We start from the raw sequence: 17,104 nt of genomic DNA on the forward strand, positions 1-17,104 counted from the left end.
GAAATGGAAAGCGTAATGCCGGTGGTCAATGAAAGAGGCTTAAAGACTCTCTCAAGGCAAATCTTTAAAGGTGTCATGGGCTTTGAACTCAGGACAAAAGGGGGAAGCGTGCTAAGAGGAAGGCACGCTTGGCAAACCTTCACCGTGATCAACTCCCGCCCAGAACTATGGAAGGACGTGTGGATCCAGAATTGGCCTCCACAGTCACTTACAGACTCACTGTTAAAACTGCGTTCATGGAAGACAATCTTACTCAGCTACAAGTGATAGCCAAAGGAGGAGGAGGAGGAGGAGGAGGAGGAGGAGGAGGAGGAGGAGGAGGAGGAGGAGGAGGAGAAGAAGAAGAAGAAGAAGAAGAAGAAGAAGAAGAAGAAGAAGAAGAAGAAGAAGAAGAAGAAGAAGAAGAAGAAGAAGAAGAAGAAGAAGAAGAAGAAGAAGAAGAAGAAGAAGAGAGCAGCAGCAGCAGCAAAAAAAGCTCATGCAGTTGTAGGCTTCCTCAACAAGCATCAAGTGTCCACATCAAGGAATGTTGGTGCCAGTCCTCTCTTGAGGCAAAATGAGGTGACTGCCTCAGGGGGCAGGATCCACAGGAGCAACAGATCCCATTGCAGATCTTTATTCCCTGCATATTCTTGATGTAGCTCTTCACCTTTCTTCTCTGATAGAGGGAGGCATGTTGTAGTTTTCCTCAGGTGCCAAAATGTACAGTACTGGGTTGGCCCCGAGGGACGTCATAGTAACCCTGGAGTCCTGCGTTCAGTTCTGGGTACCCCAGTTTAAGAAGGATGATGACAAGCTGGAAGTATGCTGAGGTTGGTGACCAAAGCTGATAAAGGGTCTGTAAACTAAGCCTTATGAGGAATGGCTGAGGGAGTTGGGGATGTTTTGCCTGGAAAAGAGGAGACTGAGAGGGGATATGATAGCCAAAAATCTAAAGGGTTGTGTCACAGTGGCCGGAGTGGACTACTTCAGAGTAACGACGCTACGCAGCTCTGCATTTTATTCTTTTATTGGTGCTGCGTATTTACAGTGCTCAAGTCATTGCTATTTACACGGAGCGATGTTGTCAGTCGGTTTCAGAACCTCCTAATGGCTTTTGGCGCGTCTTTCTCCAACACAAAAGCTTTGGCAGACCCATCCTCTTGCCCCTCCTCTTCCTGCGTAATTCTGGAGTTGGGGGGATGGGTCTTCCCCCCTTACTTGCCCCTTCCTGTCCCACCTGGGACCCTGGCTCCTCTACCTTGCCTGAGCCTCGGACACGACTTCCTGCTTCCCCACTGGAATCGGAACTCTCCCTGCTTTCCCCTTTGCTCGGGGACGGGCTTGAACTCAGGAGGGGAGGGACTTCGCGATATCCCCTGTCCCTCACATCCACCCCCCTCCCAAGCTCTCCTTCACCCCTCCCCAGGCCCCCCCCATGTGTCGGTGACGACTGGAAGCCTAAAAACTCGGTGCTCTCCGAGCCCGTTGGTGTGAACACCTCCCCCCAGTCCTGCGAGCCCCCCCCTTCCGCCTGGGAGGACGGGAATCCCAAAAAGTCCGTGGCGTCAGAGCTGGTGGGGGTAAAAATGTTTTGCCAATCTGCTCCTTCCTCTGACTGGGTGGATCTTGGCGACACCCATACCTCATCCTCTGGTTCCTCAAACTCCGCTTCCCAGCGCCATGGTGAGCTGTTCTCCCGTGCCTCCTCCTCCTCCCCCTCCCTTTCCATGTGCCAGGGCTTGGGTCTGTGGGGAAAGAGGGCGTGAAATTCTTCCACCAAGAATTCCTCCTGTATCTGAGTGGCGGGAACCCATTCATTCTGGGACGGTGGAGCATCCTCCCATGCCATGAGGTACTCCAGGCCCCCCACCCCCCACCTTGAATCCAGGATGGCCGTGGCCTCATTGAGTTGCTCCCTGCTTTCCCTCTCCCCCCCTCCCTCGGGGGTTTGTTCGCTGTCTCTGAGCCTGCTGCTTTCCCTGTACGGCGACAGCAGCGATCTATGAAACACTGGATGCACCCTCATGTCCTCTGGCAGTGCCAGCCTGTAGGCCACCGGGTTGACCTGTTGCGTGACCGTGAAGGGGCCCAGCCATTTGGGTGCCAGCTTTTTGCACCTCCCTCTGGTGGGAAGGCCCTCCGAGGACAACCACACCTTGTCCCCCACCCTGATGACCTCCCCTTGTCGCCTGTGGCGATCTGCCCCCTTTTTGTACGCTTCCTTGGCCCTCTCCAAGTGTTCTCTGAGCTGCTGGTGCACCGTCTCCAGTTCCTCTGCCCAATGGTTGCCACGTGCAGAGGAAAATCCAGCTGCAGAAGCTGGATCTGGTGCTCTTCTGCAAAGTTTCTCGAGAAGAAGTTGGCTGAGGCACCACTGTCAATTAGGGCGAGGACCGTCAATGGATAGCCATTTGGGAGCGTGAGCGTCACTTCTAGAACCACTCCTGCTCTGGGAGGGGTGGGCTGGCTCTGCTCCTCTCTGTGCGGGTGGGTGGGCTGGGGCTGTTGTCTGCTGACTGTGCCTGGCTGCCGCCCCTTGTCTCCTGCAGCCAGGCTTTCCCGTTTCCCTGCTGTGGTGCTGCGTCAGTGGGGGAGGGCACAACCGTTCCCGCCTTTCCTTGCCACTCCCTGCGATGTGGGCAGTCTCTGACGAGATGCTGGGGGGAGTTGCAGAGAAAGCAATTCCCACCCCTTCCCTCCTTGCGTCTTGGCGCCGCTGGGGTTTGAAAAGCCCGCGCGCGCGCGCTATCAATCTGCATGGGTTCCTGGTCCTGACTGGCCCCAGGCGTGGCTTGAAAGGGTTGTTGAGGGAGTGGCTTCTCCTGCGACCGTGGGAACCAAGCCCGCTTTGCGCGCGTTGCTTGCTTGTCGCTCCATCTGGATTCCTGCCTCACCCCCACCGCCAGAGCCGCTTTGCTCAGTTGATCCATATTACTGGGCTTTGGACCTCTCGAGAGCTCATCCTTCACCTCCTCATGCAACCCCAAGTAAAACGCCGCTTGCATTGGGGCAGACTCCAGATCCCACCCCAATCTGTGCACCAGCATGGTGAATTTCGCCCAATACGCGCGAACTGTCATATTTCCTTGGCGTAAATTATGAAGTTCCTCCTTAGTCTGGTCCATATGACTATCGGACGAATACATCGTTTTCAAACCTTCTAGAAATAGTTTGACATTCTTCATGCAAGGATTCCTTGTTGCAATTAACGGTCTTAGCCACTCCCTGGCCGCCCCTGTAAGGTGCTCCACAATAAACGCTACTCTGTGCTCATCATCAGGGAACTCATCGTGGTGCAGCTCAAGAGCATACACAATCTCAGTCTCAAAGCCCTGAAACTCCTTCGGGTCTCCATTGAACTTGCTTACTAGGGTCCCGGCTCTCCTTCCTGGCAGCACTTGGACTTGGGGTGCCCCTCCCGCCTTGTTTTTCTCTGCATCCAGCTTGTTTTGGAGGTCTACCGCCACCGCCCTTAAATGCTGCTCTTTTTCCTGGAGCTCTCTCACCTGTTCCGCAAGTTGTAGCCGGTCGTCCTGGAGCTTCTTAGTCTCCTCTTTAGCTGCCTTCAATTCTCCCTGCGCCTGCAGCGACAGCTGTTGCAGTTCTAGCTGGGCTTGCTCAGCGATCTGCCGCCACTTCTCCGCCTCTGACACGCTCATCCCGGCAACTCCAAAGTAGCCCAAAAATGATTAGGAGGTTGCTGTCACAGTGGCCGGAGTGGACTACTTCAGAGTAACGACGCTACGCAGCTCTGCATTTTATTCTTTTATTGGTGCTGCGTATTTACAGTGCTCAAGTCATTGCTATTTACACGGAGCGATGTTGTCAGTCGGTTTCAGAACCTCCTAATGGCTTTTGGCGCGTCTTTCTCCAACACAAAAGCTTTGGCAGACCCATCCTCTTGCCCCTCCTCTTCCTGCGTAATTCTGGAGTTGGGGGGATGGGTCTTCCCCCCTTACTTGCCCCTTCCTGTCCCACCTGGGACCCTGGCTCCTCTACCTTGCCTGAGCCTCGGACACGACTTCCTGCTTCCCCACTGGAATCGGAACTCTCCCTGCTTTCCCCTTTGCTCGGGGACGGGCTTGAACTCAGGAGGGGAGGGACTTCGCGATATCCCCTGTCCCTCACAGGTTGTCACATGGAAGATGGAGTAAGCATGTTTTCTCCTGCTCCAGAGGGAATAACCTGAATCAATGGCTTCAAGTTACAAGGAGATTCCGACTAAACATCAGGAAGAACTTTCTGACAGGAAAAGCTGTTCAACAGTGGAATGGTCTCCCTCGGGAGGTTGTGGACTCTCCTTCATTGAATGTTTTTAAGCAGAGGTTGGATAGCCATCTGTCATGAATACTTTAGTTGAGATTCCTGCATTGCAAAGGGTTGGACTAGATGCCCCTCAGGGGTCCTATGATCCTATGACAATGGCTGTCCGCATATGGACTTCTTGGGAAAGACACAATGAGAAACCACAAACATTATTTACAATGCCAGATCATAGGATCATAACCCGTAGTGAATATAATAATGACAAGATTATTTGTTAATGTTGGTTTGCTCTAATTAGAAGGGAATCCCAGATGCAGCATGATGTCTCTCTTCCTCACTTTGTGCCTTTTGGTTGGGGTGCTCCCTCTGTTTCTAAAACCAGCCCTCATTTCCTCCCCCCTCTTAAAACACACACTAGACCTGCTTGCAAGGCCTGTACAAGGTGCGGGGGGGGGGGGGCTCCTTTCCCAGAGGACAGACTCTTCCACAAGCCCTGAGGGGGGTGAGGCTGTGGGGAATGACAAAGATGTGCTTGGGGAGGGGGCGGAGACCCACCCAGACCAGCAAGCCGGAGATGCCTGCATTTCTGCTGCCCAAGGCTCCCTCCACCTCCCCTCCCCAGCCAAGACAGCAGCTCTTTCTGCTCCTTCCCAGTGTTCATGAGGGAAAGAGCTCTGTGGGTGGTGGAGGCCAGGAGGGAGGTTTGCCATGTAGCCCCCACAGACAAGCCAACAGCCCAGCCCCAGAACCAGCCAGTTACACGCTGGGGTCTTATATGCTGCAGATCATTTTAATGATGCAGCCGCAGCGGGGAATTTTTATCAGGCAGGCATTTATTAATAATAATCCCATCTGTCAGAGATGCCTTAGCAGAGATTCCTGCATTGCAGGGGGTTGGACTAGATGGCCCTTGGTTGGGTCCCTTCCAACTCTACTCTTCTATGATTCTATAACTACCCCTTCCCACCCCCACCCCCCAAAAAACCCCAATAGAGAGGAGGCCCCAATACTCTCATAACAGCTTGGCCAGGGTGGTGCAAGCAGGGCATGGAGCTGGTCAGGAGTGTGCAGCCCCCCCCCATGTTCTGTGACCCATAAGATGATGCCCACCATTAAGCACACTTCACGGGGAGAGGTTGAGTGTGTGGGGAGGCTTCCCCCCACATCATCGCTCAGCTGACCTGCGATGGGATCTCCTGACACTTTGCTTTTTAATGAAATGCAGCTGGAAACAAACAGCTTCTTGTGGTATTTTCAGGGGTGGGGTGGGATTTAGACTGAAAAACAGAGTTCACCGGCCCCCTCCCAAAATGCATTAAACCCAAGCTGGCCGCCACCTCCACTGCTCAGCTGCATGTCATTAGAAAGCAGAGAAAAGCTCTCCTTTGGCTCTGTGATTCTCTGGAGCTCCTCTTCCATCTTGCCTCCTGCGAATCCTCAGCCCCAGGTGCTACAGGGCAGGGGGGCAGGGGGTGTACAGCAGCCCCCACATCGAGCCATGCACTTTCTGGGGCAACAGGCACTTCTTCCGAAATAAAAGCCATGACGTGTATTTGTTTAACCTGATTAATGTAAGGTGCAGAGGAGACTCAAGAGGGGAGCCCCAAAGCCCCCCCCCCCATTTCCTGCCTGCCAGGCCCCCGTCTTCAGCCACAGCCATACAATCACACACACACAACACCAGACAGGGACATTGAGGATCCTGCTGTTTGCACTGGAAGCCCCATTGCTGCGCTGGAGCATGGAGGGCTGGGGAGGGGAGGGGAGGGGACTGTGCTTCCTGGCACAGCCTGTCACTGCCATTCCTGACAGAGCTCCTGCATAATGGAGGGGCCTCCCTGCAGCAGCCGCCCATCCGCAAGGGGCTCATGTTTCAGAGCAAAGTGCTGACGCCACATCCCCCCCTTCCAAAGGCGGCCACAGCGGCACTCAGCATCCTGGGACTGTCAGGGCCACCCACAACCCTGGCAGAGACCAGAGGCATCTCTGACACACACACACACACACACACACACACACACACACACACACACACAGAGCCTTCCTCAATCCTGAGGATGGTCACATCGGTTCCTCCCGCCTTTTGCTCATCCAAACATTCATTCATTTAGGCCCAGAGAGTGAGGGAGGCTATGATGCTGACAGGGCAGGGATTTGAACCCAGCACCTCCCTACCAACCATTGCCCCTGCCACTAAACTTTGATGACTCTTCAATGGGCATGGCAGGACAGGACTGTGGGGAGCTGCATCCTGCTCAGAGCCCCTCTGAGTGATCAGGAGGAGGAGTTCCTCTCCTCCTCCTCCTCCTCTGTTCATGCCTGGGAGGCACTTACAATGGACGGAACAAGGACGGAGGGCAGCCATCTCTGAAGTTTGGTTCCAGACAGGAAAGAGGAGTGCCTGTTCTCCCCCCCCCCCAAGAAGGAGCAGAGGGCACCCCTCTCAGGCAGGGACCAGGCCTTTTTGCAGGCTGCTCTCCTGACTGCCCGCCTGCCCATCCAAGCTCAGCCCAGCTCCCAGGCCCCGGATGGCAGGCTGCCCAGGAGGCCTCGCTCTGCAGATGTTTGCAAAGCCGCAGTTCCACATCTGGCTTTGGTTCAGGCCCAGGAACAGGGGAGCTGTGGCGCCAGTGTGGTCAGCAATCCCACGCACACTCCCGGCTAGGCGCACTGCGCAGCTGCCCTCCCCACCCTGGCACAGTTGCTGAGCGGCTAAAAGTGGTGAAGGAGCAGCCAGCTGGGCTATTTCAGGAAATGAGGGCTCCCAGCTCCCGGCTCCCAGCCGGCTTCTAGGGTCAGCTGGGGAGCGGCTGGCCTGCACGGGCTGGGTCAGAAGAGCGGGCCCCGTGGGTAGCTGTTGACAGCAGCAGCGGCCGCCAGCCATGCGTGGCCAGCGGCAACGCTTCCCAGAGCCTCCCTGCAGCTGCATCAACCCAGAGTCCTTCCGCTCTTGCTCTTGCAGCCAGGGCTAAGCAGGGGAGACTGGAGGCCAGTGCCCAGAGGCCCCATGGTCAGTTCCGTTGAGCCCCAAATCTGTCTGGGCAGTCACACCTGTGCTGTAGACCAACAAGGCGGCCATGGCCACCTTCAGGCAGGCCCAGCTTGGCATCGGCAGGGAGGAGGGTGAGGGTGCTCACCAGCAGCCCAAGTGCCATGCCGGGAGGGGGTGAATCCTGACTCCTCCCATGGCTCTGGGTACACAGAGAGAGCTCAGAAGGCACCCATGGCACAGGGGCCTCTTCCATCACACACCCAACCCTCTTCCAAGGACAGCCCCCTCCCTGGAATAGCCTACAGGCAAAAGCACACACTGGTCACGAGATCAGACCCACCTCAGTCCAGCCTGGTTCCCACTGTGGCCAACCCGTGTCCTGAAGGGACAAAGGCCAGAAGCAAGCAGGACCCCACCTGCTGTGATTCCTGGCAGCATGGCTAGTAGCCAGGATTAGGCCTTCATGATAATAATAATAATAATAATAATAATAATAATAATAATAATAATAATAATAAACACAATGGGAGGAATCATCACTTAAGTGCAACCCCAGCAGGGAGCCCAGACACTGAGGGCACAGCACCAACTAGACACCAGCTGGATGGAGCCAGGCAAGCCAGGCAAGTCACACAGGGCAGTCTCGAGCAGATCACGCGCCCTGGCGCTGAGGGGCGGAGATCGCTCCAGCGCCCCCGCCCTCACAGGGCTCAGCATGGTTTCCCACCGGGGGTCTACCTAGAGCTGGCCCTCAAATCACATGCCAAGCAGCCTGGCTCTCGCAGGAAGTTCCATGACTTGATGCCCACAGTGAGGACTCCAGATCCTGGGCATGAGTCAGAAAGAGTAGAAAGTGGTGCTGCAGGATCCATTGGGTGAGAAAGGGCATGGAGAGGCCCCAGGAGCAAATGCCCAGCACCCAGAAGGACATGGAGTCACTGCCACTCAGATGGTGCCACATGAGGAATTCAGGTGTGGCCTGCCTGTTCAGAGCCCACAAACAGCCACACTTTCTCTGCCCAAGCCAGCTCAGGAGGTGACAATGGAGGATGCGAGTTTGAATTACATTAAGGTGGGGGCTGCACATCTCCTTCCCACTGCACAAGTAGGATCCCTTGAGAAGCAGAATTCATGAGGACACATGGCCACAGGGTGGAGGAATGGATGTAGTCACCTTTGCAGAATCAACCAGTTTCTGCACACATCACACACCCTTCTCCAGCCTCCATCCAGGGAATCAAAAAATCACAGAAGTGTAGAGTTGGAAGGGACCCTGAGGGTGATTTAGTCCAGCCCCCTGTAATGCAGGGATCATTTGCACAATGGGGGGCTCAAACCCATGACACTGAGATTAAAAGTCTCATGATCCACCAACTGAGCTATCATCAAGAGATGTTGTCAGAGATCCAGGACATATCCCAGCCAGGCAAAAAACACCCAGGATGCAAAGGAGGGTCAGGGAGGGGAGGTGGGTGGCCCGGGGGGGGGGGAGTTTCCAAAGGGCCACAGACTTTCTGACAGTAAGAGCAGTTCAACAGTGGAACTGTCTCCCTTGGGAGGTTGTGGATTCTCTTGCATTGGGGTTTTTTAAGCAGAGCTTGGATGGCCCTCTGTCATGGATGCTTTAGCTGAGATTGATGCATTTCAGGGGGTTGGACCGGATGATCCTTGGAGGTCCCTTCCAACCCTTTTAATATTTGGTTGGGAGCAGCCCAGAGTGGCTGGGGAAACCCAGCCAGATGGGCGGGGTATAAATAATAAATAATCATTATTATTATTATACAATTCTATGATTCTATTAAAGCCATTGTTTTCTCTTTGCAGCTGCATATTTCCTGTGAAGTGGCAGAACAAGCAGCAGAATCTGGTTCTTCTGCACGCCTTCCCTTTTTCAAACTAGCCTTGGTGGGTGACAAAGAGGATGTGCAAATGATAAATGGGGGAATGGAAGAAGCATGTGTGGGGCAGAGAGAGAGGAAGGGGGAGGGGTGCTAGTTGCAATTTTTTTATTATTTTTTTAAAGATATGACTATAAAGAGCAGTTGTTGCCAACAGGTTGGGACAGAGGACCCCAACCCACCCACAGTGCTCTTTTGAGCCCCCAACCCCACATACTACCCACCCAGAGACCCTCCCCCAGGGCTGACACTTCTGAAACAAACCTGTGGCCAGCCTGAAGTACAGTTTTTGACATGCCCGCTGAGCATCTTTTCTGTGCCTGTGCCCCCTCCCCAAGTCAGAAGCAAACACCCTCCAGCCACTGCCACAGCCACCATCTGGGGAGCTGTGCTGAACCTGAACCTTCGCTTTGCTTCCCCAGGAGGCCCCCCTGCCCAGATCGGCTGCTGGGGAGCTGGCATGCTCATTGGGGGGAGGGCTTGTCTTCCATCCTACAGCGAGCCCACCATCAAATGTTTTACTGTTTAAATTCCTTTCTAATAAATATTCCTGTTGTGTTTTATATATACATGTATTAAAAACATTTTAAATATATTTTAATTAATTAAAATATATATTCGAAGGAAGCATTTGCCCCCTTTCCTGAGCTATTGTGCAGATTCCTAGTTCAAAGAATATGAAAGGGCAAGGAACAATGTCTGCAGATCCAGCTCCTTCTCTTGCTCAGCAAACCTCCCCATAAGTGGCGATGGAGTCTGGGGCTGCCGCAGTTGCACTACCATGGGAGAAACTGGGGTTTGCTCAGCCAGAAAGTCCCTCAAATAACACATATGTCAGCAGCATAAGGAAACTCTCAAGGAGAAAGCAGCAGCCAGCCAGCCAATGGGAACAGCCATTTCAGAGGTCTGCAGCTCTGAAAGGGACAACCTCAGAGGCCAGAGCTATGAGCTTCTAGAGGCAAGAGAAAGGAAACAGGGAGCATGGCAGGAGACAGAGAAAGATGCAAGGTACATTCCACAGCCCAGAGAGCTAAAGGGGGAAATGTGTAGGAAGCTAGAGGAAGGAAACCACCCTGACAGGTTTTGCACTGAGGAAGTTGGGAATATAAACTGAATAAAATAAATCTGGATAAAATATACAACCAGGAAGAAGTCAGTCCATCCTGGGTTTTCCTTAGTGCATCAACAAATCAACCTTTTATACAACCTGAGATGCCACTGACTGTGGCAAGGAGCGGGGAGGGGGGACGGGGACTCAGTCACCAGCTCTCCTCCTCCTTACCCAGGGCCATCCTGGCTCTTGGGAGGTACAGCCCCACAATTATCTGGAGGGCCCCAACATGTCTGCACCCCTTCTTCAAACCACATGGCAACATTGCTGGCGCTCTGATACTCCCCACCCCATCCTGCCCTCCTTGGGCTGCAAGGGAGAGGGCCTTCACCTCCTCTTGGCCAGCTCACCAGCTGCCTGCCGCCTTCCCCCCTGGTCTGCACTCCAGATACTCAGCTGCTATCATGGGGAGTGGTGGGGTGGGTGGAGGGATGCCATTTCACAACGGACCTCATTACAGAGGAGCAGGATCCTGTTCCATGAAGCTAAGGCTGGCATCGCCTGAGGCACCTCAAGGCAGCTGAGCCACCAAAGGGATCCCCGGAGGACCCAAATTGCAACGGGGTTCTTCCAAGGCTAAAGAGAGCCAACTTGGCGGTATGACTAATGGACCCTGGCAGGTCTGCTCTGCAAATCTCCTGGCCTGGCTCATAAAATGGGGTTGGGTCCTTGGCCCATCTACTGCTGCACTGCCTCCTGCGAGGGAAAGAGGCTGCTAGGGGCCTTGCAGTAGAGCTCACTCTCTCCTCCATGGCAGATTCTGTGGACTCAGCCTGGAGGTTTCTGCATGCCAAGTACTGTATCCATCTAGTGAGCTTATTCCTGTCCAAAGTTCCTGCAATGGACAGCCCTGTGGAATGGAGAAGGGCAGGAAGCAGGAGCTTATCAAGGAGGAGAAGGGCCCCGCTCAGCAGACTGCTGGGGCTTATGCAAGTGTGAGGCTTCCTTGTCCCTTCCTGGGACTTTCCCCCAACATGCCAAGGAAAGGATTCTTTCCCTCTTGATCCTGTCCCTTCTTCCTGAGCCCACAGGGTGGGCAGAGAGAGGGGAATGGCCCTAAGACAGGAAGTGGGGAGGTAGGACTGACCTTTCCTTAGCATGGCAGCCCTTCAAGATAGGGAGGTATGTGGGGCTAGAAGGGAATTGCTATTATAGAAATAGCCTAGCCTGCCATATTCCAAGTCAGACCAGAGGTCCACCTGGCGTAGTTCTGTCTACAGTGGCAGCAAAGACTCTCCAGGATTCAGGCAGGAGTCTCTCTCCCAGCCCTACCTGGCTGTCACTGGGATTAAACCTGGGACCTTCTGCATGCCAAGCAGGCACTTGAACCCTGAGCCATGCCCTTCATGAATGAGCTGCCATTACCAAGAGAGGTGGTCCCCTTCCAATGAACCTCAGAGCTGCTGAGAAGACCTCTGCTGGTTGACTCTTGGCCAGTTGGACTTGAGGTGCACATTCCCCACCCTAGTCAAGGAACTCCAGCCCACCCACCCCCAGGCATCCCACCCCCTCCAGATCATGGATTTGTCTTTCTCAGGAGCCACAGACAAGCACAGGGCACATCAACCTGGGCCAGGTACCAGGGGGGGAGAGGCTGTTTGTACTGCCACCACTTTGGCTGCTCCTGCAGCATCGCCCCCTCCTGCGCCAAGTGCGCCAGCCAGGCCCCTCCCCAACCCCTTGCTCACCTGGAGGAAGCAGGTGCCAGGAGGGACGTTCTCCTTCAGGGAGACATTGTAGAAGTTGCTTTCAAAGAGGGGCTCATTGTCGTTGACATCCTGCAAGGTCACATGAACCACAGCGGTTGAAGACAGCGGAGGCTTGCCCCTATCCGTGGCCACCACAGTCAGCTGGGGCTGAGCATCGACCTCATAATCCAGAGAAGAGGCCGTTGTGACGATGCCTGTGGCAGGATCGATGGCAAACCAGTGGGAATGGGTGTGGTGGGTGTGCAGGATGCTGTAGCGAACCTCCCCATTCGGGCCCTGGTCTTTGTCACGAGCCGTCACCTGCAGCACGAAGCTGCCTGGGTAGACCACCTCTGGGACGCTCTGCTCATACTCCTGGGTGTCAAATAGGGGTGGGTTGTCGTTGACGTCTGTCACCTGGAGCACAAATGCTGACTCGGCCCGCAGCGGGGGCGTTCCTGCATCCGTGGCTGTCACCCGCAACTCGTAAGAGTCCCGTTCCTCCCTGTCCAGCATTTGGTCCACGCAGATCAAGTAGATGATGTTGTCTTTGGTGGTGAGGGCGAACTTTCCCTCGCCACCCTCCAGGGAGACGTTGACATTGGCGTACTCCCCATAGTCAGGGTCTGAGACGGAGATGCGGGCCACAAACTGCCCGGGCTGGGCGCCTTCTGAGATGCGAGGAGAGCCATCCTCACTGAGGAAGATGATGGTCATCGTGGGCTGGTTGTCGTTGTAGTCTCGCACCTGGATGGTGACGAAGGCTGTGGAGACTTCTGGGTGCACTGCCCTGTCTCGCGCCTGCACCACAAGCTCGTGCACCTTCCGTAACTCATAGTCCAACCCCTTGTTGAGCTTGATGACTCCCGTGGCGGCATCGATTGTGAAGTACTGCTCTGGGTCGCTTTGCCGCCGGTTGATCTCATAGACCACGGCGCCATTGTCCCCTTCGTCAGCGTCCAGGGCAAAGACCCGCATGATGCTGCTGCCAGGCTGGAGGTTCTCTGGGATGAGGGTGTGGTAGCGACTCTGGTTGAAGGCTGGCGCGTTGTCATTGACATCCTGGACAGACACGTCCAAGGTCATCTGGGAGCTCCGGGGGGGAGATCCGCCATCATAGGCCTCCAGAAAGAGGGTGTAGCTGGGCCGCGTCTCCCGGTCCAACATGCTGCTCACCACCAGCTCTGGCTGGAGGACCCCATTGGGCCCACGGCGCATCTCCAGGCGGAAAGCCTGCCCCACGTTTCCCCCTTTGATGGTGTACCCCTGGGTGTTGAGCAAACCACTGTCAGCATCAAAGGCTGGCTCTAGGGGGAAACGGCTGCCCAGGGGTGTGTGCTCTGGGATCTGGAGGGAGCTGCGCTGCTTGGGGAAGGTGGGCGCGTGGTCATTGATGTCGTTGACCTGGACATTGACTTCCACTGTGGCACCTTCAGGGGTGACAGCAATGAAGCTGTAGTGGTCTCGGCTCTCATGGTCCAGGACCCGGGCAGCCTTGATGATGCCGGTATTCTCATCAATTTCTAGGTCTGTAGCCACGCCGCTGCCCTCCTGAGCGGAGATGAAGTACATGTAAGTCGTGGTGTCAGGGGGCAAGCCTGCACTGATGTCGCCAATGATGGTGCCAGCCGGCTGCTCCTCATCAATCTGCAGGTCTAGGGTGCCCGGGAGTGCTGAGCCCTGCCCAAGGGCAGCCAGCACCCCCAGCAGCAGCAGCAGAATGACCCAAGCCATGTCTAGCTGCTCCCTGAAGCCTTTCCAATAGAAGCTGGTGAGGGTTGGGAGGCCCTCCAAAGGCTGGCCTCTGTCTGCTGAGCAAGCGCCTTAATCCTGCAAGGAATGCACAAGAGAAAGCAAGTCTGAAGGGGAAGAACAGGCTAGGAGACAGTGAGGGAAACATGCCAGTTATGGGACCCCCACCAACTACTGTCTTTGTGGCCAAGGGGGGAAATCAGATCCCAGAGCAGGGGGACAATGGTGGGTGCTGCAGGAAAGGTGAGAGGGGACGTTCCTGACACCCCTGACAGACCCCAAAAAAATCCCAGGACCCCTTCCCCTCTGGCAAGACAGGCTGGTAGGGGTGGGTCTTGCTGACTAGAACAGGGGCTGAGGAGTGGGCAGACCAGAGGACAGGGGTTGGGGGGCAGGTGTGGTTTCCAAGTCAGGCCCTTCCTGGCTGGTGGCAGCGTACCCAGGGCTGAGGAGCTCCCCTCCCTACTCTTGCCAAGAGGACTTCAGGTGAGCAGGCGCTCCCCAGCCGCTTTTTCCGTAGCAAAAGAAAGCGCGACGGGGGCGCTACCCGTGCCCCCAACCCCAACTCTTCCTGCCCCGGGCACAGCCGTCTCAGGAACGACGTCCCGGTCAGGAGGGCCCCTGGGGGCACCCCACCTGCCTGCCATCGGAGACCGGGACAGACAAAGGCGGCGGGCGGGCTGCAGGAGGAGGAGAAGCGGGGAAGAAAGAAGAAGAAAGCGCGAGCTGGCCACGGCCCGCCTTTGTCTCTGCCGCTGCCGTCGCGGCTGCTCCCCGCCCCGCTCGCTCGCTCGCTGCCTGGCTGGCTCCCCCCGCCTGCCTTTGTCTCTCCGGCTCCTTGGCTCCGGCTCGTTGGCTGCAGCCCCACCGCTCGCTCCGCCTCGCTGTAGCGGCTCCTCACTGCAGGGGGGGCGAGGGGCGGGCGGGCTGGCTCCAATCCCGCGGGCGGCGCGGGTGCTCCGAGCGGGAGCGGTTCAGCCCTTCCTCGGGCTTAGTGGGGAGGGGGAGCCCCGCGGCGGCGGCTCCGAGCCCCGCAGGCACGGCCAGGATTCGGGCTCCGCCGGGAAGCAGTGATAGCCTGAGCTCATACTTGGCCGTGCTTGAAAGCGTCGCCGCCGTCGCCGCGATGGCACTCGGGAAGCCCCGGCCCCGGGGTTGACGGTGGGGCCCCGCACGGCCCGCGCCCTGCTCCAGGGAGAAGCCGTCGAGCTCCAGGGAGAAGCCGTCCTCCACCTGAGCTGACGCCCCGTCGTCCACTCCAAAGCGGCGGCGTCGGAGCCCTGCCGGCCCGCGGCTCGCACCCCGAGGCTGCTCTGGGGGAGTGACCCCGCCCCCTCGGAAAGGTCTCCCCAGCGGGGCAAAGGGGGCTGCGGCTGCAGGGAAAGACTGCGACTCTGCTCCCACCCCACGCCCATAAGCCCTTGGGCAGCGCGCGCCCCAGACCCAGTAAGCACTAGGAGTAGCGGGAAGGCAAGCAGGGCGAGCCGGCTTGGGGGGGGGGTGTCCCTGGACCTTTGCTCTCCATTCCCCAAGACACATGCGAATCTCGCCCCGCGCGCACACCGTGAGGGGCAGCCCCATATCCCTCGGGGGTCCCGTCCTGTCCTTGGCTTTAGGGGCTCAGGCCAGCCCGCTCCGAGCACCAGGAGGCGCGGAGTCGCCCCAGCAGCGCCGCAGCTGCTTCCAATTTGCCCAGCGCCGAGCGCGGGGGGAGCCGGGCGGGTGAGGCGGGTCCAGTCCCGGCCTGTGAAACGTGCGCCAGACGCCCCCCCTTCCCCTCGCGGAGCCCCGACTCGCCATGCAAACCAGGGAGGGGCTGCTCTGGACCCTTTCGCCGCTCTTTAGGGTGCTGGGCAGAAGCACACGGGGCGGGGGCTGGCCAGGTGTGGGGGCAGGTTTCGCCGTTTCGCGGCCCGGTCCCGGCGAGGTCCCGCCCACCTCCTCCCCCGCGCTCCTACTCTGCTTGCGGGACAAAGGGGGGAGGGCGCAGCGCGACGGCGCCTCCGAGCGCTCCGGCCACCTACGTGCATCCTCTCTCCTGGCCATCCGCCTGTCCACCTGGCGCTCCGGCCGCGGGTGGGGGGCTGGCCGGCCTCGGGGCCGGCAGAAACGCCCCCGCCAGGCGCCGAAGGAGGAGAAGAGGGAGGCGAGGGCGACGACGGCTCCGCGCTGGGCTCGACTGGGAGGATGGAGCGAGCGGAGGCTTCGCTGAAACCCGAGCCGCGCCGTCTGGCCCGCCCGCTCCTGCTTGCGCCGCGGCCCAGCGCACCCTCCCTCTCCGCGCGCGCCCCGGCAAACCCCCCCCCCCAAGAGCAAGCCTGGGCGGGGGCTGCGCCTGCTCCGGAGACGCGATGCGCTCGGCCGAATGGAAGACCTCTGCGCGCTGCTCCTCCGGATGCCGAGCGGGAAGGCGGCACTCGGCACATGCTCAGAGGCTTCTTTCTGCGTCGGTTGGTGCGGCGGCTGGCGGGGGTCCGAGCTCCCCAGTCTCCGCTCAGTAACAAACCGTAGTGCAAAAATCGTGACCTTTTCACTGATGAATGAATGAGATCGAATATACTTGAATCGGCTCGTGATGCAAGCAAGGATTCAGAGCGGGAATCCGCTCCCCTCCCCCTCTGGCTCTCTCTTGTTCTGTGTCACCTCGCCGCCGCCACGATTTTTGCTGGACGAGATTAATTTTGTTCACGGACTTTGTTTCCCGTCCTTTCTTTTCTGTCCCGTTTTCCACCGCAAGAGGAGCTTCCAGCTGCAAGGCGGCTTATAAAAGGTGACCCTCCTGTAACAGCTGTCAGGCGCCTTCTGCGCCACAGAGATGCCTCGCTGGGGAGAGAGTGTGGGTCACACGCCCCATTCTTAGAATCATAGAATCATAGAGTTGGAAGAGACCACAAGGGCCATCCAGTCCAACCCCCTGCCAAGCAGGAAACACCATCAAAGCATTCTTGACATATAGCTGTCAAGCCTCTGCTTAAAGACCTCCAAAGAAGGAGACTCCACCAAACTCCTTGGTAGCAAATTCCACTGCCGAACAGCTCTTACTGTCAGGAAGTTCTTCCTAATGTTTAGGAATTCATCCCTGGTCCTGAATGGGGTAACTGTGCCCCTGAAAGACCAGGTACGCAGCCTGGGAGTCATTTTAGACTCACAGCTGTCCATGGAGGCACAGGTCAACTCCGTGTCCAGGGCAGCTGTTTATCAGCTCCATCTGGTACGCAGGCTGAGTCCTTACCTGCCCAGTGACTGTCTCTCCAGAGTGGTGCATGCTCTAGTTATCTCTCGCTTGGACTACTGCAATGCGCTCTACGTGGGGCTACCTTTGAAGGTGACCCGGAAACTACAACTAATCCAGAATGCGGCAGCTAGACTGGTGACTGGGGGCGGCCGCCGAAACCACATAACACCGGTCCTGAAA

The 17,104-nt window shown here is 57.0% G+C and overlaps 1 protein-coding gene across 3 annotated transcripts in view; it reads right to left on the minus strand.

Moving 5' to 3' along the window:
* The window catches only part of DCHS1 (dachsous cadherin-related 1), a 35,393-nt gene extending 19,281 nt beyond the window's left edge, over positions 1 to 16,112 (minus strand). Inside the window, exons 1-2 of one of the 3 annotated variants that reach the window (XM_035114976.3) lie at positions 15,714 to 16,112; positions 11,938 to 13,767 (exon numbers count right to left, since the gene is read on the minus strand). In XM_035114976.3, the coding sequence (XP_034970867.3) occupies positions 11,938 to 13,671 (1,734 nt within the window). In that variant the 5' untranslated portion in view covers positions 13,672 to 13,767; positions 15,714 to 16,112. Of the gene's footprint in view, positions 1 to 11,937; positions 13,768 to 14,779; positions 15,155 to 15,252; positions 15,383 to 15,713 lie in introns of those variants that run through there. The other 2 variants (XM_035114975.3, XM_088668894.1) reach the window with 2 other exon arrangements.
* Between the last annotated feature and the right edge of the window lie 992 nt (positions 16,113 to 17,104).

The sequence above is a fragment of the Zootoca vivipara genome, chromosome 4, assembly GCF_965207765.1.
Source record: "Zootoca vivipara chromosome 4, rZooViv2.hap1.1, whole genome shotgun sequence".
Taxonomy (NCBI): Eukaryota; Metazoa; Chordata; class Lepidosauria; order Squamata; family Lacertidae; genus Zootoca; species Zootoca vivipara.